Source organism: Scomber japonicus, chromosome 5, assembly GCF_027409825.1.
Source record: "Scomber japonicus isolate fScoJap1 chromosome 5, fScoJap1.pri, whole genome shotgun sequence".
Lineage (NCBI taxonomy): Eukaryota > Metazoa > Chordata > Actinopteri > Scombriformes > Scombridae > Scomber > Scomber japonicus.
The window spans coordinates 35097645-35119104 of NC_070582.1; the positions used below are offsets into that span (position 1 = coordinate 35097645).

Sequence of the window (21460 nt, forward strand, 5' to 3'; positions counted from 1 at the left end):
ATAGATAGATAGATAGATAGATAGAAACTTATTTACACATCTTACTACCTTAGGCATATGTGCTATAGCCGTTAAAGTCAGCTGACGTCATATGCAGGTAATGATGATAATTCCACAATTAGTTAGCATACACAATTGGTTGTACAGAAAATACAGAATGAAAGAACATAAGAGTCATTTCAGATACAGCTTTGAGTGAACCACAACAGCTGGCTACTGTTTTGCCTCAACACTCAAACAGGAGAACATATGGTATTTGATTAGTACAGTTTTCAGTAGTGGATTAATACACATTTGGTGATAGGGCCAGGTGATATGATCAAAATATTATACCCCGATATTGGTCATTCTATAACCCAAAAACAATAGCGATGATGATATAGCACATTTTAAGTCATTGAATTGAGTTGTTTATGTGCAGCATACACAGGGAGTGCTTAGCTTTGCTCTCGGTACCATAAGGCCCTTTTCTACAGAGATTTGCATCATAGCCAGAAATAAATGTTATGTAGCCTTTGCTTTTTTACACAGAACCAACCAAAGCCAGCATAATGTGCGCTTTTACATACTACACCAGTGTGCTGGATTCTGGCTAAATTGAGCTCTGTAGTGTGTGTGGGTGTTTATTATAATGACACCAGGGGCGATTCTAGGATCAGAATTTTAGGGGGGCTCAGCTCCTACTGAGAACTTGACATTCAACACCCTGCAAGTGTTAAAAAAAAATAGTTCAGTGTTTCCCACAGAATTTTGAGAGACGATGGTGGGTGGACCTCAATCTGACCCTCTAGGGGGTCCAGCACCCCCTGAAAAAAAGTGTACAGTCCAATGCATCATTAAGATGCATTGGACTGCATCACATTTTTCTACATTGTTTCTTGTAATTAAACTGTCTTTACTTATCAATAAAAGACTTCTAGATGACAAGGGGATCAGGGTCAGAGTTATTTATTGTACAGATGGAAATAAAGATCTCTCATTAAGACAAGCACTAAAGCAGCATAATGCTGCTGTGTTTTAAACAGCACGCAGGTGTTTCAGAGGTTTGAGGCTGAGCGGAGGTGGGGATGTTTAGTGCTGTTGAACATAACCGCTGTGAAACATTCAGAAAACAACGTTTTATTGATCTGATTCACAAGCTTTCTTACTGTCAGTGCTCCCTCTCTTCATTCACTGTAGCTCGCTCGACTGCAGCGTCAGTCAAGCCGGTGTTTTTTGGTTTAACACGGTCAATGACACTGAAGCACCAGCTCTGCATTTTTAAAACTCGTCTTAAAACCCATTTTTATTCCTTGGCTTTCAACCAATCTGCTCCTGTTTTAGTGTTTTATGGTTTGTTTGTTTTTAATTTGTTTTAAAAACAATAAACCATTATTTTAGTATTTATTTCCTGTTAATTGTTTTATGTTCCTGTGTTAAATCTATTTATGTACAGCACACTTAAAGTGCTATATAAATAAAGTTGAGTTGAGTTGAGCTCTGTGATTACTTCTGTAGCCACTTACTGGCAGAGCAACTCTGTCCCTGTTCAGTGTCTAGACTTTTAGCACAGAACAGTGAGGAGGAATAAAGTAGTAACCGAAGAGCAGCGACCAGAGACCAGAAATGAGATCACCAGAGACGGGGGCATAGGTGAATTATAAAGACGGTGGGCTGCCACGTCTATAGAAGGGAAACACTGACAATATTTAGGGTTTCTGAGATCAAATTTATGAGTGCTAGAGCACCCTAAAAAAGGGTCTAAAATCACCGCTGAATGACACACTTGCCAACTAGTAAGAGTGAATGAAAGGCTGATGTCGGGCTAACCTGACATGTCATTCATAAAAAAGAATATGGAGTTATAACCAGTCTGGTGTGTGTGTGTGTGTGTGTGTGTGTGTGTGTGTGTAACTTAACCACCAGTGATGTGCGGTGAGGTTCATGTCTGGTGAGGCACTGACTTCATCACAATCAGATTTACAAACATATGAACCCTACAGAGTAACTTATTCACCATTTGATTGGCAGCAGTTAACAAGTTATGTTTAAAATCTCATATCAGCTTTCTTTACACATACAAACTGTAGCACACAAAAACACATTTAATTTAAAAAACGTTATTATGGTCTTACCTTTACTTATTCTGCAGCTAATGAGTCGTAATAAGAATCACTGGGATGAGGAGCGCCCCCTGCCATGAGGCCGGAGAACTGCGTGCCTCACTTAGTGACTTTTTGCAGCCGTTTTATGGGTTAGGGTCAGGCTCAGCACACGAAACACACTACAAACACTGTACATTATATCATCAGCTACACTATGGAAATTTAGTTCATATAGTAAAAGTGTTTGAACATGTTAATAGCGACATACAGACAGATAGCTGTACAGCTGTACTGTCTCACTGCATAGCATGCCAGCGCAGTAAGCCGAGTCATTGCGCAATCCATGGTGAGGCTCGTCTCGCTGCTGCCTCACTGCGCGTCTCTTTTCAGTGTTTGATCAGTACATGTGAAAATTCAGCGATTTTGAATTAAAAATAATCCGAAACTGGTAAAGTTAGATAGAAAATAACGTTATAGTGCAAATCACTGGACAAATATAACCATTTATTATTTTTTTCATTTTTAAGTCTTTTTCCATGATAACAGGTGAGGCACGGCCTCACCTGCCTCCCCTGACCGCACGTCACTGTTAACCACAGATGTTCAGATGCTTTTCTTGTTGATAAAAATCAAGTCGCAGCAGAGCAGGTTTCCTTTTCCACAAAAGGAAAAAAAAAGCAACTCACTTTGTGCTACATATTTTCACATTTCCTGTGAGTTCACTGTGCATGCAGCTGCACACCACAAAACCACACAGATGCTGTGGTGCCTCACCTGTAACAGATATCAGTGGCAGGACCCAATTGCAGCACAGAACACCAGTGAGCAGTTTTAAATGATCTTTATTTTAGTCCACAAGGTAACTGAACAGGTACAGACAGAATGTGTAGGGCAACAGGGCTCAGGGTCACCAAAGACAGAGCAGGCAGCAGGTAAGATCATGCCAGTAGCACTCACAGAGTTGAGGTGTATGCCCTGGCAGGAGTCCCTGGGCTCTAACAGGATCGAAGCTGGAGGACACCACACAGACTGTGTAGTTTTAGTTTTTTAGTTTTTTAACTAATGTAGTTGATCCAGATCTGTAACCAGCTTATTTGTGGAGCAACTCTGTCTCCTCATTCTATGTCCATACCTTTGAAACGGAATAGTGATCTGCAATGTAATCCACAAAAAAGGACAGACTTCAAATTACGAAATATAATACAATATAATATAATATGATACTGTATCATACTGTATGATGATCTAGTGCAGTGCTCTCCCAAAGTGCAGACTAAAGCAAATCATTTGTAGACCAATTTATTGTTGGTTTCGCCGCATGGGATTGGCTGTCAACAATAAAACTATTCAAAAGTCCAGAAAAGACTGAACATGTAGGGCTTGAGTGGATATTCAACAATCTCATAGCAGCCAACTGTGGAAATAGTCACAACATTTATAGATTAGTATACATAAACACACATTTTGTATTTATTTTTGTGACTTACAAAGTAAAATATTTCAATTGGAGACATCTTCCATGCCTACACCATTTTTTTCTCTCAGTACGAATTCAGGAACAGTTACATATCACTGTTAAAAACGCATTCTGTTTTATGATGTGACAATGTTGTGATTAAAGTCTGGTTAGGTTTAGGCACAGAAAACACTTGGTGCTGAATGTCCAGAAAAAATAGCAAATTTACTATTCTTTCATTATTCTTTTTTCATCCAGTAAACGATAAGATAATAAGACTGTTTTCATGAAAGTATTGAAACAGAAATGAGGATCGATTGTGAGTAGCATACATCATGATGCTACTCCCCCACCCCCCCACCCCCAAAAAAAAACAAAACAACAACAACATAAAACAAAAAACAAATTCAACTTTTGCCTGCCGGATTGCTGTGGCTCCCAAGCAGCTTTTGTTAATACATCTTGTTGATACAGCTGTTAAAACAGCCGCATTATTGATTATTTTTGAAATGAATATTGGCCTGCCTCTTTACACATCCAGCAGACTCAGAGCAATGTTAGCATTCATCTGGAATTATGCCTCGGTCCACTACAATGACAGTAAGTCCAATATTCACTCTCCTTTTAGCTCTTCCTGCTCTCTCCTGAGAAAAACACCTGGCTTCACTATGTTCACCAGCTAGTTTCCAATTTAGTGCACAGTAAAACAATAAGCTGAATGAGGCTTCTCATTGTTCATATAAATTATTGATTAGTGTAGATTTAACATATTTGAGCATTCTCCTGTCCTCCCTGTGTCTTTTGTCTTTGTCTTCTCCCTCTGACAGACAGTGCTGCAGCCTCCTGATGCATCTGTTCAGCCATTATGCAGTGTTCTTGGAAGTCTGTGGTCCTTCTAGCATTAGCCTCCATAGCCATCCAGTACACAGCCATCCGCACCTTCTCCACCAAGCCCTTCAACTTGCTGTGCTCTGTTGGCTCTAACCCTCCCACTGAGCTAGCACCCACGGGTCATCCTGTCAACTGCAGCCTCAAAGATGTGACATGGTTGGGCCGGGAGACATTTGAGAGCTCGGACCGAGGCTGCGATGAGATCCTCTCACACAACTCCCCCTTCTCCTTCCCCTCCTATAATGCCAACAAGAGAACCCACATCCTTATTCTGGCCACCACACGAAGCGGATCCTCATTTGTGGGTCAGCTGTTCAATCAGAACCCAGAGGTTAGAATATCATATGGATTCATATGGCCTGTTTTTTTTTTTTTTTTATCAAATTATCATCAGAAATCCAAAAGTACAATCACACATTTCAATAAACATGAGAAGCTAAATACTAATTATTGAGATATGTGCGTAAAACTTGATTGGAGTCCACTTCAAGTGGAGGGGCATGATCTACAAGGGTCTGTTTAGGTGATATCAGGGCTAAAATCAAGCTTTACTACTAAAATGATTTGTGTCCGACAGTAATTAACTATCATATACTGCCTCTCTCTCCATATCCCAGGTCTTCTACCTGTTTGAGCCTCTATACCATGTTCAGTTAACACTGCTTCCTCGCCTGGCCCAGAGTCGGAACCTGGCTGAGAGAAGGGTGATGCTGGGAGCAGCCAGGGACCTGCTCAGGTCTCTGTACCACTGTCATCTCAACAGTCTAGAGAGTTACATACGACCCCGCCCTGCTAATCACTCCACTGACAAGCTGTTCAGAAGAGGAGCTAGTAAGGCACATGTATCAGGACTTGGTCCACTGTCCTGCTTTCATTCACATAATGTGGATCATACTACATTATTATTTCATGTATGCAGCTGTTTTTGTTTCTTATATTGTATGTGTCCTGTCTGTAGGCCGGTCTCTGTGCTCCCCCCCTGTATGTGAGGCTCCTCTGGGCCCAGGAGAGCAGAGCCAGGTGCTGGCTGATGAGGGGGAGTGTGTGAGGAAGTGTGGGCCACTCAATGTGTCACTAGCTGCTGATACCTGTAGAGCAAAGCGACATGCAGCCATCAAGACAGTCCGGATTCCCCAAATCAATGACCTCAGAGCACTGATTGAGGACCCAAGACTCAATCTTAAGGTAGAGAAATAATCCGTTTATCTATTACTATAACTTGTTATCATTGCTGCCAACTGGGGTCTACGTAATGCTATAAATATAGGTCTTCTGCTCACAAGATTATCAGTGTTCATCAGTAATGAACAAACCTCATTATCATAATTTTGAAGTAATATGTCAAGGGACCATGTTGACCTCTGTGAGCATACTTTGCAAGCTTGTAGTTTCAACAGTTTAAGCTTAAACAGCCTAAACAATGTGTGTGTTTGTTTGAAGATGTTTCTCAAAATTTGACCTTTTATGAACTTGATCAGTTTGTCTTTTAATTGTTTAATATGTCTTTAACACACATGATTTTGTAAAACAGGTAGTTTTCATTTTGTGTGTAAGCAGTGAGAAATTACAGTATTGGAAAACAGCTAAAACATGAGTTTTGATAATGCAATTATTTAGAATGTTATTTAAAGGTTTACACTTATACACAAGTCCATCACATATGTGGTTAGGGCTAGGGTTAGGGTAAGTGGGTATCTTTCATGTATGAATATGATATCTGAAGTTTCTTCTTTGTGTTTCCTTGTTGTTCCACAGCAGAGGGGCAGCAACATAATTTTGGCCCTTATGGTGCAGTAACTTTGGAAGAGACTCAGTTTGTTTAACTCAGAGTGTAGATGCCTCATATTAGTGGAGCATGGATTCTTACAGAGAACAATGATTATAGAGACTGAAAAACTCTTTCATACTCTTTTGTTTGAGTATTCTATACTCACATCCTTCAAGGATTGCTTCCGAATGAATATGAAAAACTATTCGAAATATCAATATTTAACTTTTCAGCCTCCTTTGCAACAATTCAAGGCTCACCACAACTAGAACTCCACCAGTGAACATAATTGTTTGGTGGTTGGACAGCAGCCACATATAACAATAGATGTAGTGCCTGGTCAGTGTGATGTTACTAAGTTGGGGGAGGGGGGGGCTGGGAGACTGAGCATATGGTGGACTGGATGTTGGAAGGCTAAATGAGCCAATCAATGCTATTTTAAATTGATATTGATTGAACATGTAGTGACAATGATTTCAGTCCCTCAGAGAAACTCCAAACACATGTACAGACGCATAGACACCTACAATAGCAATATATGAAACACAGGCTTTATAAGAGAAGCTGGGAACTGCTGTGCAGAAGAACGACAGGCTCCCTGTCTAACTGTGTTAAATATACAGTTAAGACTGGTGATGACAGCTGATGGTTTCCCAGAAGGGGTGCCATGAAGAAATCCTATAAAGGGGCTGCAAAAGCTCTTCTGGAGGAGCTTGGTTTTGCAGTGTCAGCCTATGACATCAGAGTTTACATCAAATTGTATATAATCACTCATTTCACAGGGGATGTGTGACAACACAGGAGGACAATATGCCCAATTAGTTAAATAGTAGTTATGATTAATCTACCCATATGCATATTAAAAGTACAACATTAAGTGAAGTGAAAGAAAATATATTCCTAGAACACTGTGCAATATTCATATGATTTTGAATGTAAATTTGGACTACAAACTAACATTAGACAAACTCCATCTGTTTCATGTGATGATCAAAGCTGGAGAACAGCTGCTGAATGGATTTTGTAGTGAGAAGGTTGTATTAAGCTGGAATTATCCTTTAATCATTCCAGTAATTTCCAATACTGTTGCACTACTGCCATACTATTCATTATATCACTATTAATATTTCTAATGTTGGAGTACTGTTGTTACCTATTGGAGTGCTGTTGTCACCTTTAAACACATGATGGTTTGTAGAGACATTAAGAGACATCTGTACTGTTGTAACCACCCAGTTTCATCATCATCAGGTGGTCCAGCTGGTTCGAGATCCACGAGGTATTTTGGCATCTCGTATTGAGACATTTCGAGACACCTACAGGCTGTGGCGTCTGTGGAGAGCAACTGGACGTCGACCACACAACCTAGATTTGGGACAGATCAACACAGTTTGTGAGGACTTCCGCAGGTCTGTGTCCACAGGCCTTGCTAGACCGGCCTGGCTCAGAGGGAGGTACATGTTGCTCAGGTGAGGACAGGAACTATATTTGTGGACATACAGTCTGTTTACATGGTGTAATCCAGAGTGCTAAGTTCTGATGAGCCACTCTGATGCATTCTTTAGTCAGTAGGATGACTTAAAGGAGAAATATGCTTATTTCCAACTCTGTATTTTTGTTTTTTTGACTCCACTAGAGTAGCTGAAAAACATTTGCCTTCAGCAGTCTGACCTGTGCCATGGTCAGTAATGGATGAAATGAAACAAAACTTGCTAAGGAGAAGCTTCCACAAATCCCTAATGATTCAGGGAGGGTTATTGCATTGTAGCAAGATCTGAAGTTTTTGGGACAACAAATAAAAATTAAGGCTGCAAGCAGCGATGATCAGGCCCTTGCACCCCATGCATCTTGGGCTGTAGCACAGTCGGAGGCCGCGCTCATACGCAGGCTTTTGAAATGAAATAACACTTCTTGTGTTCACTATGTGGAGCTAGAAAACAGCCACTAAGTAACACACACAGCCATTAATCATAAGTCATGTTATAGTGTATGATGAAGAACACACCATGTGAATTTCATTAAAATGTTTAAATTCTCTATGCCCTTGCATTATTGTCTCTGTCTGTTCACTTGAGAGAAAACATAACACTGTGGTACATTCAGCAGCGGCGGTGCTTGAAGTAACGTGACATTAACTATATTGATCACTTGACCGATTTCATTAGAAGTTGCTAGCAGCTAGTTAACCATATAACTTTGCTTTGGCTTCGGTGTAGGCTTCATAACACAACCTACCCCCTCCCTTCATAAGCTACTGAAGTAGGGGGAGGATAAAAGCAGACAACCCAACTCCTCTGGACGTTCTGTGAGTCTCCAGCATATTTATAGCGGCTCCTTGACGCTCGCAAATCTCCCGGAATCTGGAGCAAGCAAGCAACAGTGCACACTGGAGTGACTGAGTGTGTGTGTGTGTGTGTGTGTGTGTGTGACTATCAATGCAGCGCATGTGAGAGCACAGCGTCCTGATAGATCTGTGTTCCTGCTTATTAGACCAATCACACCTAAATCTTCTAAAGTGTAGGAGCAGTTCACACTGCTGCATCCTGCCGAGGTTGCACGAAGTGTGCATGCGCATGTATGCACATGCACATAAAATGATGGGTTTTCTATGGCTTTTGTGCGTCATATCAATGATATAATGTCACTGTGTGGATCATTAACCTTGTTGCAGTGTGCTCCCTGGTTATAGTTAGTGAACTATCAGCTTCTACCTGCTGAGAGAGCAGCAGGGGGATCTAGCACACATAGTTAGTATGGAAGCCTAATGATGGTAAAAGTAAAACTGACTACAAAAATAAACCATTATTATTATTTAGCTTTTATTTACAGAAAATACCTATTTTTGTGTAGCATACAGTACATGTGTGTTATTTTGTTAAAGCTATCAGACATTAACATTTACAGTAGTTGTTTTCTTTAAATTATTATCTATAATTTAATGTTACTTTAACAACTCAGGGACATCCAAGCAGCAACATGTTGTTTAAGCACTTCTCTTTCTCATCAAAATAAAAAAAGTGGTCTGATAACGCATTATTTGGCCTCTGTTATGTTTATTGGGTCTGAGGTGGGCCACAAACATTTTTGAGATTTTCAAGTGGGCCCTGAGTTGGGATTTGTCTATGTAACACATAGCACTGTTCAGAAACTTGCAAATTAGTCTCAAAAATCAATGTAAAAAAGAATTGTGATAAAATCATGATATGATATTTTTGCCATATCGCCCACCCCTAGCACTAGCACCAAACTCGTTATCCAACAGCATCACTTATTAATTCTGAACCCGACCTAAACCACTTTCTATAAATCTGACCCACACCCTATTTAAAATCAGTCTGCTACATACTTTTCAACACCTTATTTCTATTTGTCTTTTAATATCCCTCCTCACATTTCTGGTTTAACCCACTTTATTTTAAGTGGCTTAATTGTATTACTTCATCTTTTATTACCTTTTATTTTATTTGGGTATACTTAATTTTTACATTTTCATCCTACCTCTGGTGTTTCCTCAGTGCAGATTCATGAGAACTAGGATAGTATTTCCTCAATTCCTGTTTTTTATTGATTGATTGATTGATTTCATTTTCCCAATTGTGCTCAAATTAAAGCCTCTCTACATGTAACAGCCAGTAGTCCAGACACACACCATGGAGAGGAAATAATAAAAAAGATTATTTCAAGGGAAAGCATTTTCCTGGTTTTTAATGACAGCAGTCAATACATTAAGGGGGTATACTACTCAGCAAGGTCTATCAAATCAAAACATAATCTATGGATGTATAGGAATTTAAATAATCCCAACTAGAATTTGCCCGAAGAGATGATACCAGTACATTCAATTTTGGGTCTAGGCCCATGAACTAAAATGTGTTTATTTGGGTATTGGAAGGATTATTTCGTCTGTATTTTTTCTTTTTTAACTGAATTATCTTTTATATCTTTCCTGTCTTTGGTCAGATATGAAGACTTGGCCAGATTTCCCCTCCAGAAGACCAGGGAGCTCTACAGCTTTCTTGGTCTAGTTCTGGACCACAGTGTAAAGGATTGGATTATCAACAACACCCGGGGCAGCAGTGATCTTTCTGCTCGGCAGAAGTTCACCACAGTTCGGGACTCTGCAGCTAATGCAGAGAACTGGAGGGTGAAGCTGTCCTTCGACATGGTGGTTTACACTCAGACTGCCTGCCAACCTCTTCTGGAGCTTCTTGGATACAAGACAGTCTTCTCCCCCAGAGAACTGAGAAACCTGTCTCACTCTTTGGTGGAGGACAGGACGTTCCTTCCATTTTTCTAAACTGATGACATAAATACATTCAATGTGGGTTTAAGAATCCAGCATGACTGGACAGTAAAGTAGTTTATGGAGTTTATGTACTCAAAGCTGTTACACTGATGTTAAGCTGTTCACTATGACCGTGGTGGATGAAGAATTGTGTCCATCCTTCTGTTTGAAACAAAGTTCTATAAAATCATCTCCACTGACAAGGTCATGTAATCTGTGATTTATTTATTTTCCCCTTTGAGCAATCAGCTACCTCAGTAGCAATCCTAACCTCCCTTAGTTCCCAAGAAGTACCATTTGCCATATTTAAGCCAGATTTATTTACAGTACAACTTGAAATTAAAAAATGTATTTAATATTTATTAAGATTTAGTACATAAGATACAGTAGGGAGATTAGTATTCTAGTTTTATGATTTATTATATTGAGTTTCACCATGTGCAGTTTTTGAAAGGGGACATGGGATGTAGCTAAAGTGGCAAAGTGGCTAGAGCCGCTGCCCCTTTGCCCTCTACACACACACACACACACACACACACACACACACACACAGTCATATGTTTGTGTGTATATATTATGTATACACACACGTATATATCCATATATATATACACAGACACCACATATACAGGTATGTGTGTGTATATACAGTTTATGTATGTATACACACACACCACATATCTGTACACACATATATATATATACACACACACACACACACACACACACACGTGGGCATGTATGGACTATGGACTTGGATTTTTTTTTCTATTTCCCTCTGGAAGTCATCGTAATCTTAAAATATTGTCAGATCATCATCATCATCATTATTATTAACTTTTCTACTATTTTTAACTATTCCACATATGCTGTTGCCTCGTTATTAATTACACCATTCTGACAATTATTACACCAAATTATTGATATTACAATGCCTTTATCAAGCTGAGCTAAAACATTGTATAAATTATGGTGGTATAAATTATTTTTAACTGTTAGGCTTTTTGTATATATTATTTGTTCTTATTTATTTATGCGTATGTGTTTTGTGTTTATGTATGAGCTATTGGATACATTAGTTTCCACTATGGGGATGAATAAAGTCTATCTATCTATCTATGATAATAATAATAATGCATTTTACTTACAGACTTTTAAAGCACTCAAGGACACCTTACGAGACACACATAAAAACAACAACAGTACATCACACATAATAAATAATTTAAGTGGAAGTTAGAACAATTTTTTACAATATATAAATAAATGATAGGCTATATTTCTAAAAACCTGTTCAGCTGGGAAGTGGCATCATAATGTAAAGTTAATGTAATATTAATAATTATAATAACAATACTAACTACTAAGGACCTGGTGGCAGTAAATGACTTAAATTTAAGTGATATTTAATGAATTAAATTATTGGATTTCTGGCAGGCATTATTGTCATATTGGGCATACCCCCATGTTAATTTTTCTCTGTAAATTCTTGCTAATGCTAGCTTAAAGCAATGGTTCAGCGTAATTTTGAGCTAGCGTCATATGCATCATTTAGTCTATCTAAACACCGTCTCAGCCCTTTTTTGAAATTTGGTTGCAAATTAGTAGAGTTAAAGCTGTCAGCCAAATGGCTTAGTACAGGCGCTAATGGAACCAACACACTAATAATGCCTGGATTGCTATCAAACTTCTACAGTAGTACAAATGGGGTCTTTACTCATAAATCGATGCATTGGAAAGTTTGTAAGTACACCAGGAGTTTATTAAAATAACACTTACCTGATGGCTTTTACTCTGCTGCTACTGCTAAAGCTGTAAACATGTGGTCGCACGAGATCCCGCATAGAGCACATCTATATATATATACACGGGCGTCGAAGTGGGGGGAGAAATTGGAATAGTGTACCAGGGCCCCAAGCATGGGGGGGGCCTGCGCTTTTGTTTAACTATATCAGTTATATGGCGGCTGTGGCTCAGGAGGTAGAGCGGTCGTCCTCCAATTGGAAGATTGGTGGTTGGATTCCCGGCTCCTCCAGTCCACATGTCGGTGTGTCCTTGGGCAAGACACTTAACCCCAAATTGCTCCCGTTGCTGTGCCAACGGTGTATGAATGTGAATTAATGGTTAGATTCCCTTGATGAGCATATGGTAGCCCCTGCCATCAGCATATGGTAGCCCCTCCCCCCGTGTTTGGCCTTTCAGTGGTATCAACTCAATTATTTCTCCCTGTGGTCCAGCGGAGTTCACATATCGGCAGAACAAAGCTATTTGTTCAATATCACTTGTGTCTTTGGACTCATCACAGGCGATTGAGTACGCCACAGCTGAATTGATGTCTTTTATTTGCTGTGTGGTGACGTTTTCTGCCATCTTTATGGTTCTGTCTTTGACAGTCTTCGCAGAGAGAGGCATATCTCTGATTTTCTGCACATTTTCACTCTTGTTTTTAAAGTCCGTGAATAGATTTTCTGAAATCTTAATGAATGATTCTTTTATATATTCTCCATCTGTGAACAGCTTCCTGTGCCTGACTATTTCCTGAGCGGCCACAAAACTAGCATATGTAGTTGAATGTGCAGTCTTCATCCACTTCTTGAAATTATTTTGGCTCAGTTCAGCCTTCCGCATCAGTTCTGATCAGTTCTCATCTCCATCCGGATATTTTTCAGCAAAGGCTGTGTGCTTATTCTGGAAATGTCTTACAACATTTGACTTTTTGTTGTTTGCCAGTTTCTCACCACATATTAAGCATACTGGTAAACCAGTCTCGTCAGGGGTGAAAGCAAATGAATCTGCCCACGTAGCATTGAATGTTCTGTTTTCTTCAGAAACTTTTCTTTTCTTAGATTTATCCATGGTTGGCTTACCTGGGGTCGAAAAGTTCAATAAATAGCGGGCTGGGCCTGCCGGTAGGTGTCGCACATCGGCAGTTGTGACCGTTAGGACCCGTTATGACCATAGGTTGTGACGTATATTTTGAGCGACAAAGAATTAAACACATTATTTATTCATTTATTTTAAATAACTTTTTTAATTGATGTATAGTTTAAACACATTTTATGTTAATGTTGTCATTACCCAATGTGAGTCGCTACACAATTTGAGTCTGACATGCGCAGTAGCGTCCGCCATCTTGGACGGTTATGTACAGCAACTCCGCTTGGAACAAAACGTGATACGCGAAATAAATCAATAAAATATAAATATAATATAAATATAAATAAAATAAATCAATCGTATCAATATATAAATATGAATTATATTATATTATTATTTTATTATATTTATCTATCTATCTGATATTATATTATTATTTTATTATATATATGTATATATACATATATTGTGCATTAAGCACCATATATATTTTATATTTTTTCAATTAAGAATGGTATAAACTAACAGAAGGTTTCATTACATTACATCCATTTTACATTAATAGAGATTTGATTTTGGAACAGTTTTGTTAATGAAAAAGAGGCGTTTGATGTGCACTGTTTTATACTTTTTTAAAGACACAGGTATCACCCTTTCTAGTTCTGTCCCAGCCCCTCCACTCCCTTCCTCTTCTATTTCTCCAAACCGTTTCCTGTACTCTGAAAAAACACATTATTTACCCGACTCAATTGCGATTTTTGAGAAATATGAACTTTTGAGTGCTTTTTACATCTCTAAGGTTATAGTTTATTTTGTATTTTAAATATTGTTTTGTCAGTTGCAGCACTGTGAGAAGTATGGAAGCGTATCTGCACCTTTACTCAAATGGAAATGCATTTTGCAAATTGGCAATTCAATCTTCAATTTTGTAATGCAATTTGAAAATGCATTTGGCAATTCACAATTCAATATGCAAAGCAATAATGCAATCTTCAATACAGTTTTACATATCTCAATGAAAATTAGGGATTAAAATTAAATTATGTGATTTACATATCAACATGGTATTCTTGCACCTTTATTCAACTTCATTTTAAAATTGGTAAACATTTTACAATTGGTACAAATACATTTTAAAATTGCATTACAACATTGAAGATTGAATTGCCAATTTGCAAAATGCATTGTCATTTGAATAAAGGTGCAAGAATAATATGTTGTATACATAATTTCATTTTAATTCCTAATTTTCATTGAGATAATTAAATCTGTATTGAAGATTGCATTATTGCTTTGCATATTGAATTGTGAATTGCCAAATGCATTTTCAAATTGCATTACAAAATTGAAGATTGAATTGCCATTTTTCAAAATGCATTGCCATTTGAATAAAGGTGAAAATATGCTTCCATAGAGAAGAGTTATTTCTGTGTTTCCTCATGTTTTATGTGTATAATGTTGATCTAACAGCAGCAGTAGTGTTGTAGTTACTGCAGGACTCCAGCAGGGGAAGTGTAGAGCTGTCAGTCATTACATTTATACAGTCTATGGTCATTACACACATGACCAGAGGAAAGTTTGTGTTTTCAAATTAATACTCATAAATATTTCCTTTAGGCTTTAAAAAAAAAAAAAGTCCAAGTAAAAAGAAAAAAGTCTCAGTCACAACAGCCGCTAACTCAGACCAGGATATACCAATAAAGTTCATATTTAAAAAAACTAATGAACACTGCGCATGCGTGACTCACATTGGCCGTTTGTTCGCATATCTATGGTTTGGTCGGATAGCGACACTGCACATGCGCAAAAAGCTTTTGTATTAATACTTTCCCGGTTACATACAGATGTACAAACTTGTGTTGAACATCTATTGTTTCTATACTTTGTGCAGACTCGCATCCAACTGCGGAAAAGTCTTTGAAATACATCTATCCAACCTATAACAGTAGTTTGTCCAAGTGGTTTGCCGTAAGTAGCTGTCCAAGATGGCCGACGATTGCGGACACTACTTCGCATGACTCAAATCGGGTAGCAACAAATGTTACAAGATCACCATAAATTCAAATTTAGAATTATATTTAAAAAACTAACAAACTAAAATAAAATACTCGATAGAAAGTAAGTATATGTGCTGCAATGCACTGTGGGAATTCAATGTTTTTGGTTGATGTTACAACCATGAGTGTGAGTGGTGTGGCATTCAATGTCATTCAGTTGTTGTGTAACTCTTATAGGTTCACTATTGAATGAATAGTTTCCTCTAGTATGGGGCAGTTAGTGTGAAAAAGTGAAGGGATTTTATCAGCGTCCTTACTCCACACAGCAGAAGGACGAAAGAAGAACGACTTCCTGAAGATCCTGCAATGGAAACAGGGCTTATGTCTGTGGTTTGTAAGTATTTCCAAGTGTGTCCTACAGTTTTTGTCCAAGTGTGTCCTACAGCTATCAGTTTTGGTGTAAAAAGCCTGTATATATCGGTATTGGGTGATATCGGAATTGTAAATTAAGAGTTGGATAGTTTTGGAATATTGGATATCGGCAGAAAAGCCAATATCAAGCATCTCTATTTGATATTTATCTGCCTTGGGATTTTTTAAATTCCCTTCCTTTCTGTGCAAGATCGTCTTGTCCTTTGAGACTACGTTTACATGTGCCCGGCTCTTTTCATGAACGGACATTTCATCCTCTCCGTTTACAAAAAAAACTGTGTGCACACCAGTCCATTTTCAGAAAAAATTCCGTTTACACTAACCTGAGGCGGACAGAGTACACAGCTTCCTTACTTGAGTAGAAGTACAGATACCTCTTGCTAAATTTTACTCAAGTACAAGTAAAAGTACTACGGTCAGATGTCTACTTAAGTAAAAGTACTGAAGTACTTGTTTTTAAAAGTACTTGAGTATCAAGAGTACAACAGTACATTTTCTAAATATTGCATTACTACTGCCACAGTGCTTCCATTTATGTATAGAAATGTCCTAGATGGAGTTATGACAAATGTTAATGTTAATACGTTAGAGAATGTAAAAGGAATTGAAAAGTACAATCAAGTCATTTTCATCCCGGGCCGAGATGGACCTGCTGCGTCTTCTTCCATTGTTTCCTCCATGGTTTCGTCTCTCATCGAACCTGACCATGGAGTTGACTTTGGCTGAAGCTGATTGCTGATAGGCTGTCCCAATCAGTGGTGCCTGCACAATCCAATCACGTTTGAGAGGAAACAACAAATTGAGTTTTTTTGTTTGTTTTTTTAGTAGAAGTAACGGGTACTCACGGTTATGGATAGAAATGTAGTGGAGAGTAAAGAGTACAATATTTGCCTCTCAAATGTACTTGAGTAAAGTCATGAGTACTCCCCAAAAATGATACTCGAGTAAAGTACAGATCCCTCAAAATTGTACTTAAGTACTGTACTCAAGTAAATGTACTCTGTTACTGTCCGGCTCTGACACTAACCCGTGTATATATGTCGTCAAGAGCAGCTCAAGCCCATGTTAGCCAATCAGAATCCTGCATAGCAACAACAACAATGTCACTTCATTGCTCCACATAGAACAGCACTTGTATTTGCAAATGCAAACTAATACAAAGGGATTGCACCAGCATAAATGTGACTGCTATTCTTCATGCATCCATGATGACCATAGATTATAAACATAGACTGTAGATTATAAACTATGTCACATTTAACCCAGGAGCAGTTTCCGGCTCCCCAAATCTCTGTTTTTCTCTGTTTACCTGCAAACGTGCAAACTGAGTTTTCCAAAATCTCCACGCTGGCCGGAGTTTTTAAAAAGCATCGTTTTCAGGGGAGAATTCTCTGTTTGCGTCTAAACGGAGGGTGCAAATGATGGTTAATGTCTCCGTTTTTAAAAATAACCGGGTACGTATAAACGGGGCCTGAGTCAGAGTTCCAGCATTTAATTTCCTTGAGTATCTTCCTGTGAGTGACCAGTTTTGATTCCCCGACCTTAGAGTTTAGCCTGCCGATTGTTGTACCTTTGCCTGTTGAATTGCCTACCTGGTTTTGAGCCCTGCCTGCAATAAACGACTCTGAGTAAGCCTGAGCCCATCGGTTCCTTCATTGTGTCCTGGTCCGTACCTGATAGTTTTGTTTGTTTTTTACAACCAGTGCAGTGCCGAGACTAAGCTTGTTGTGTTTGTTGTGGCCTTTCTTCATATTGCATTGTTTATGACCTCAAACCCCAGAATATGATCAAAGTGTTTTTTGAACAGTGAAATTTGTTTATTAGGCTAAATGTTTAGGAAAAATGTATATGTAAGTCATATCAAACCCTACGCTCAGGAATTTTCAGTCTCACATGGAAATGGAAAACAAATTATGTAAAATATAAACGTTGTTTAAAATGTATCTTTTGCTGACAGGAAGACTCTTCCTTAAATGAATTTGATTCATAATATATTATATCCATCCATAATAACAGTTAATGGGGGAAAAATATATGGAAAGAAAAGTCTTTCTGATAAATGAAGCAGGAGAGGTACCAAGGTAATTGGGTCTGTCACCGTGTTTTATCATTGAGCAATCATCTGCGGAGAGCACCCTGTAGAGGGAGGCTGTCTCCACCTCTCTTTCTCTTGCCCACTTCCTAGTAGCCTCACTTTCTTCTGCTCCACCCCACCTGTTCCAGGTAGACTAAGTATGCAGCGGTTGCACTGCCTGAGCTTTAAATAAGCTGTGTGGCTGCGTTGATTGATTCTTTCACCGCCTGTAGACTGTTGGCACGATGCTTATTCCTCCCCTCCGTCAGTGTGAACGACTCCGGTGTTGCTGCGGCCGCTAGTTAACCTGTGTTGAGAGTGATACACTTGAGTTTATTCTGTAATCTGTCTCTACTTTGGTGTCAAACTACAGTGATATATCAGATCAGTCTGCTCAGCTGCCAATCAATAAAAGGGGTGTGTCAGCCGCTGAAAGACCCATGGAGTCTGCTCTCTCAAAATGGCGTTTCAGACCAGATTCCGGTTCAGGCGAGGAAATTTGATTAAGAGAACTGAGAAACACCCATGATGTTTACAAAGAAATGGCTGACCATGGTAACTCCAGACAGCAATGCATGGACGGTTTCCAGCTGATATTGGCAGACAGGACGGAGAGCAGTAAGAGCAGGGCTAGCAGTGATGTTAATGAGAGATAAATAAAAACATGCATTAACCCTTACATAAAGGTTCTCAAGGAGAAAAGGAGAGTCTTCAGGTCAGGAAACAAGGAGGAGCTAAAGGCTGGCCTGAATAGAAGGATCAGTGAAGGCAAAAGTCACTATAGGAGGAGTTTGAAGAGGCCTTAAAACCCATCTCTGGCCACAGGGAACCCATAATAACCACCCAGATCCAAACTAATTTTTCAATAGATTTGATCAGACATCTGCCCCTCCCAGTATGATGAAACTATTCAAGGAGGCCAGCTCTATCCTGGGATGCGCCCTCAACCTGGTGGTGGGAGAAAGAAGAAAAAAGTTCATTCACCCAAAGTGTGTGAATGAGTGATATTGCAGGTCCTCCTCCCTGCAGCTGTCAGACTCTATAATCAACACTGTTCCCACTAAACCACACACCCCTGGACAATTTCAAACTGCACTTTTAATGTACAATATGTAATATCAATATTTTAGCTATACTGTTACTTTCAGTTCATTCGTACAACTTTTCTTTTTCCTCTTTAAAATCCATGCAATATACAACAATAAACACTGGTATATTATTCTAAACCAATATTACTGTTGTACATAATGTTACTACTATTGTTTTTATTGCTTGTGTACTTTACTCATTTATTGTTCTTTATTATTATGTATTTATACATAGTGTGGGAGCTGCAAAGCTCCCACACTATGTTATCTTCGCTCTTTATTGTGTGGGAGCTGCAAAGCTCCCACACTATGTTATCTTCGCTCTTTATTTATTATTTCGCCGTTTTTCGTAGCGTAACTAGTCCTACACGGTTTGTCATATCAACTTCGTTTCAATGTCAAATTGTACATATCCATAAGGAGATGTGTGCTATTACTTTTCATATCTCTAACATATTCCATTGATTTTATATAATTTTTTAAAACATTAAAATTTATAATGGAAAGTCAATGGGAGCGATGTTTGAAAGCTCATATCTCAAGAAGTAAAAGTGCTAAAGTGTTCAAACTTCAACTACAGGTGGCCCATGAGCAAATGCTTCACATATTGTAAAGAATGATCTGTAGCGCCACCATGTGGTCAGTTATTACATGTTTTACATTTTGGCTTATAACTCATGAACCGTAAGGCGTATTCAAACAATCTTTGCACAGTGTGTTCCTTGGACGGTACCAAGTAGACTGATATAGGCCACGCCCATTTGCGTCTAGAAAATTTTTCCGCCATTTTGATTTTTTTGAAAAATACATTTTTTACTACTTTTGGCACATTTTTCATCCAATCTTCATCAAACTCGGTACACAACATGTTTAGAGGACCCCGAACACAGCTATTATCTTCGTTTTTCGGTATCACTTACCGTTTGTCCGTAATTGGTTAGCAAACTTTTGAGGGCGTGGCCTGATGCATTTAACGATCAATAACTCTTCAATGCCGATTCAGATCGCCACAAAATTTGATAATCTTGTAGACATGGTGGCACTGTACCATTATGTAAAATTTGATACAATTTTACCAAATGGGGGCGCTACTGTAATATTATATAACACAATATTCCTACAGTTCTGTTGTCTTCAATGAAATGAAACTTGGTACATTAGTTCTCCATGTCAATGTGTACGATATAGTGAAACATGGAGCCAATAGCCCCACCTTGTGGCCATTAGTGAAACACCAACATATGACTTATTAAGTTCCATATCTTTTAATGTCAACCTTCTATGATGACAGCAGAATTGTACAGATGGGGATATTGAACACCTTTGTGGTATTTAATGAAACTTCACCTGTAGGTGGCGCCACAAAATGTTGAATAATTGCTGCTCCAACAGAAATCTGCAGTGAAGGTAGCAATAACAGGAATGGTGGCAGCGGCTGCATCTGGCAGTTTGCGAGGGATGCGTCTGCCAGTTTGCAGCTCCCACACGCAATTTCTTATGAAATTGCAAAATTTTCTAGTTATTTTTATTGATGCTCTTTCTATTTTTGCTATCCACTTGCTGCTGTAACACTGTAAATGTCCCCACCATGGGACTAATGAAGGAATATCTTATGTTATGACATATGAGATAGGTGTTCTCAGCAGCCGTGGACAGCTGCAAACCTCCCTAACAAACAAGGATGCAACTAGAGAACAGATTTGCGCTACTGTTGTATGATCTTGTATGTCCATCTGATTATCTATCTCACAAAGCAGTGTAGGGACCTGAGGGTAAATCTAAATGTACAAGGAAAGCATACAACTGGGCCTTAAATTCTGATCGTGAGTGACTATGCTGTAAAAAAAAAACAAATACAAGAAAATAAAAGAAACGTGCAGTAAAGCCCCCAAAATACAGTTTTTCCAAGGAAATGGTCTCTGTCATGACATAAATATCCTGCATATCGTGGTTGCACATCCAACTATACAAAATATCAGTGCACATGGGGACTAATTATATAAAACACCAGACTTTATTGATCTGTTGAACACAGCTTAGTGGCCCTCTACCACCTGTCAGAAAAGGGAAGAGATTCAACAGATTGGTGGCACTGAACATGGCTTTCAACTGTACAATGTACTTTGTTCAGTGCATTTTATTGTGCACTAATTTATAATTCAGACTTTTTCTAGAACCACAGTCATCTTTTTAAAGCAGATTGACTTTGCCCTAACAAGTCAGCAGTCCAATTGTTCACCTTGAAACTATTTCTATGTGTCTATGTGAGAACTATGTGTCACTCATCTGTTACCTCTGCCAAGGATAAAGGATGAGAAGAATCACAACAGGAGGAAGACAATACACAATAATAATAAACTTTATTTTTGTAGCACTTTTCTTAACAATGTTACAAAGTGAAAATAAAACCAAGGCAAGGCAGATAAAAATAAGGCAAAGAGGAGCACAGAGGCACAAAAGTAACTATAGAAGAGGCACAATAATAAACACAACGTGCCCCTGCCTAAG

The 21460-nt window shown here is 38.7% G+C and overlaps 1 protein-coding gene across 1 annotated transcript; it reads left to right on the plus strand.

Annotated features, from left to right (window-relative positions):
* The first annotated feature begins 4393 nt into the window (after positions 1-4393).
* On the plus strand, positions 4394-10496 carry LOC128359521 (carbohydrate sulfotransferase 1-like). Its single transcript, XM_053320012.1, has 5 exons — positions 4394-4762; positions 5049-5262; positions 5390-5616; positions 7451-7668; positions 10160-10496. The coding sequence occupies exons 1-5, from the start codon at positions 4406-4408 to the stop codon at positions 10494-10496; spliced, it is 1353 nt and encodes a 450-aa protein (XP_053175987.1). The 5' UTR covers positions 4394-4405.
* Positions 10497-21460: the final 10964 nt, after the last annotated feature.

Coding starts and splice junctions, on each gene's coding strand:
- LOC128359521 (XM_053320012.1), top strand. CDS start 4,406: ATGCAGTGTTCTTGGAAGTCTGTGGTCCTTCTAGCATTAGCCTCCATA. Junction 4,763..5,048: donor TGTTCAATCAGAACCCAGAG/GTTAGAATATCA, acceptor TCCATATCCCAG/GTCTTCTACCTGTTTGAGCC. Junction 7,669..10,159: donor GGGAGGTACATGTTGCTCAG/GTGAGGACAGGA, acceptor GTCTTTGGTCAG/ATATGAAGACTTGGCCAGAT.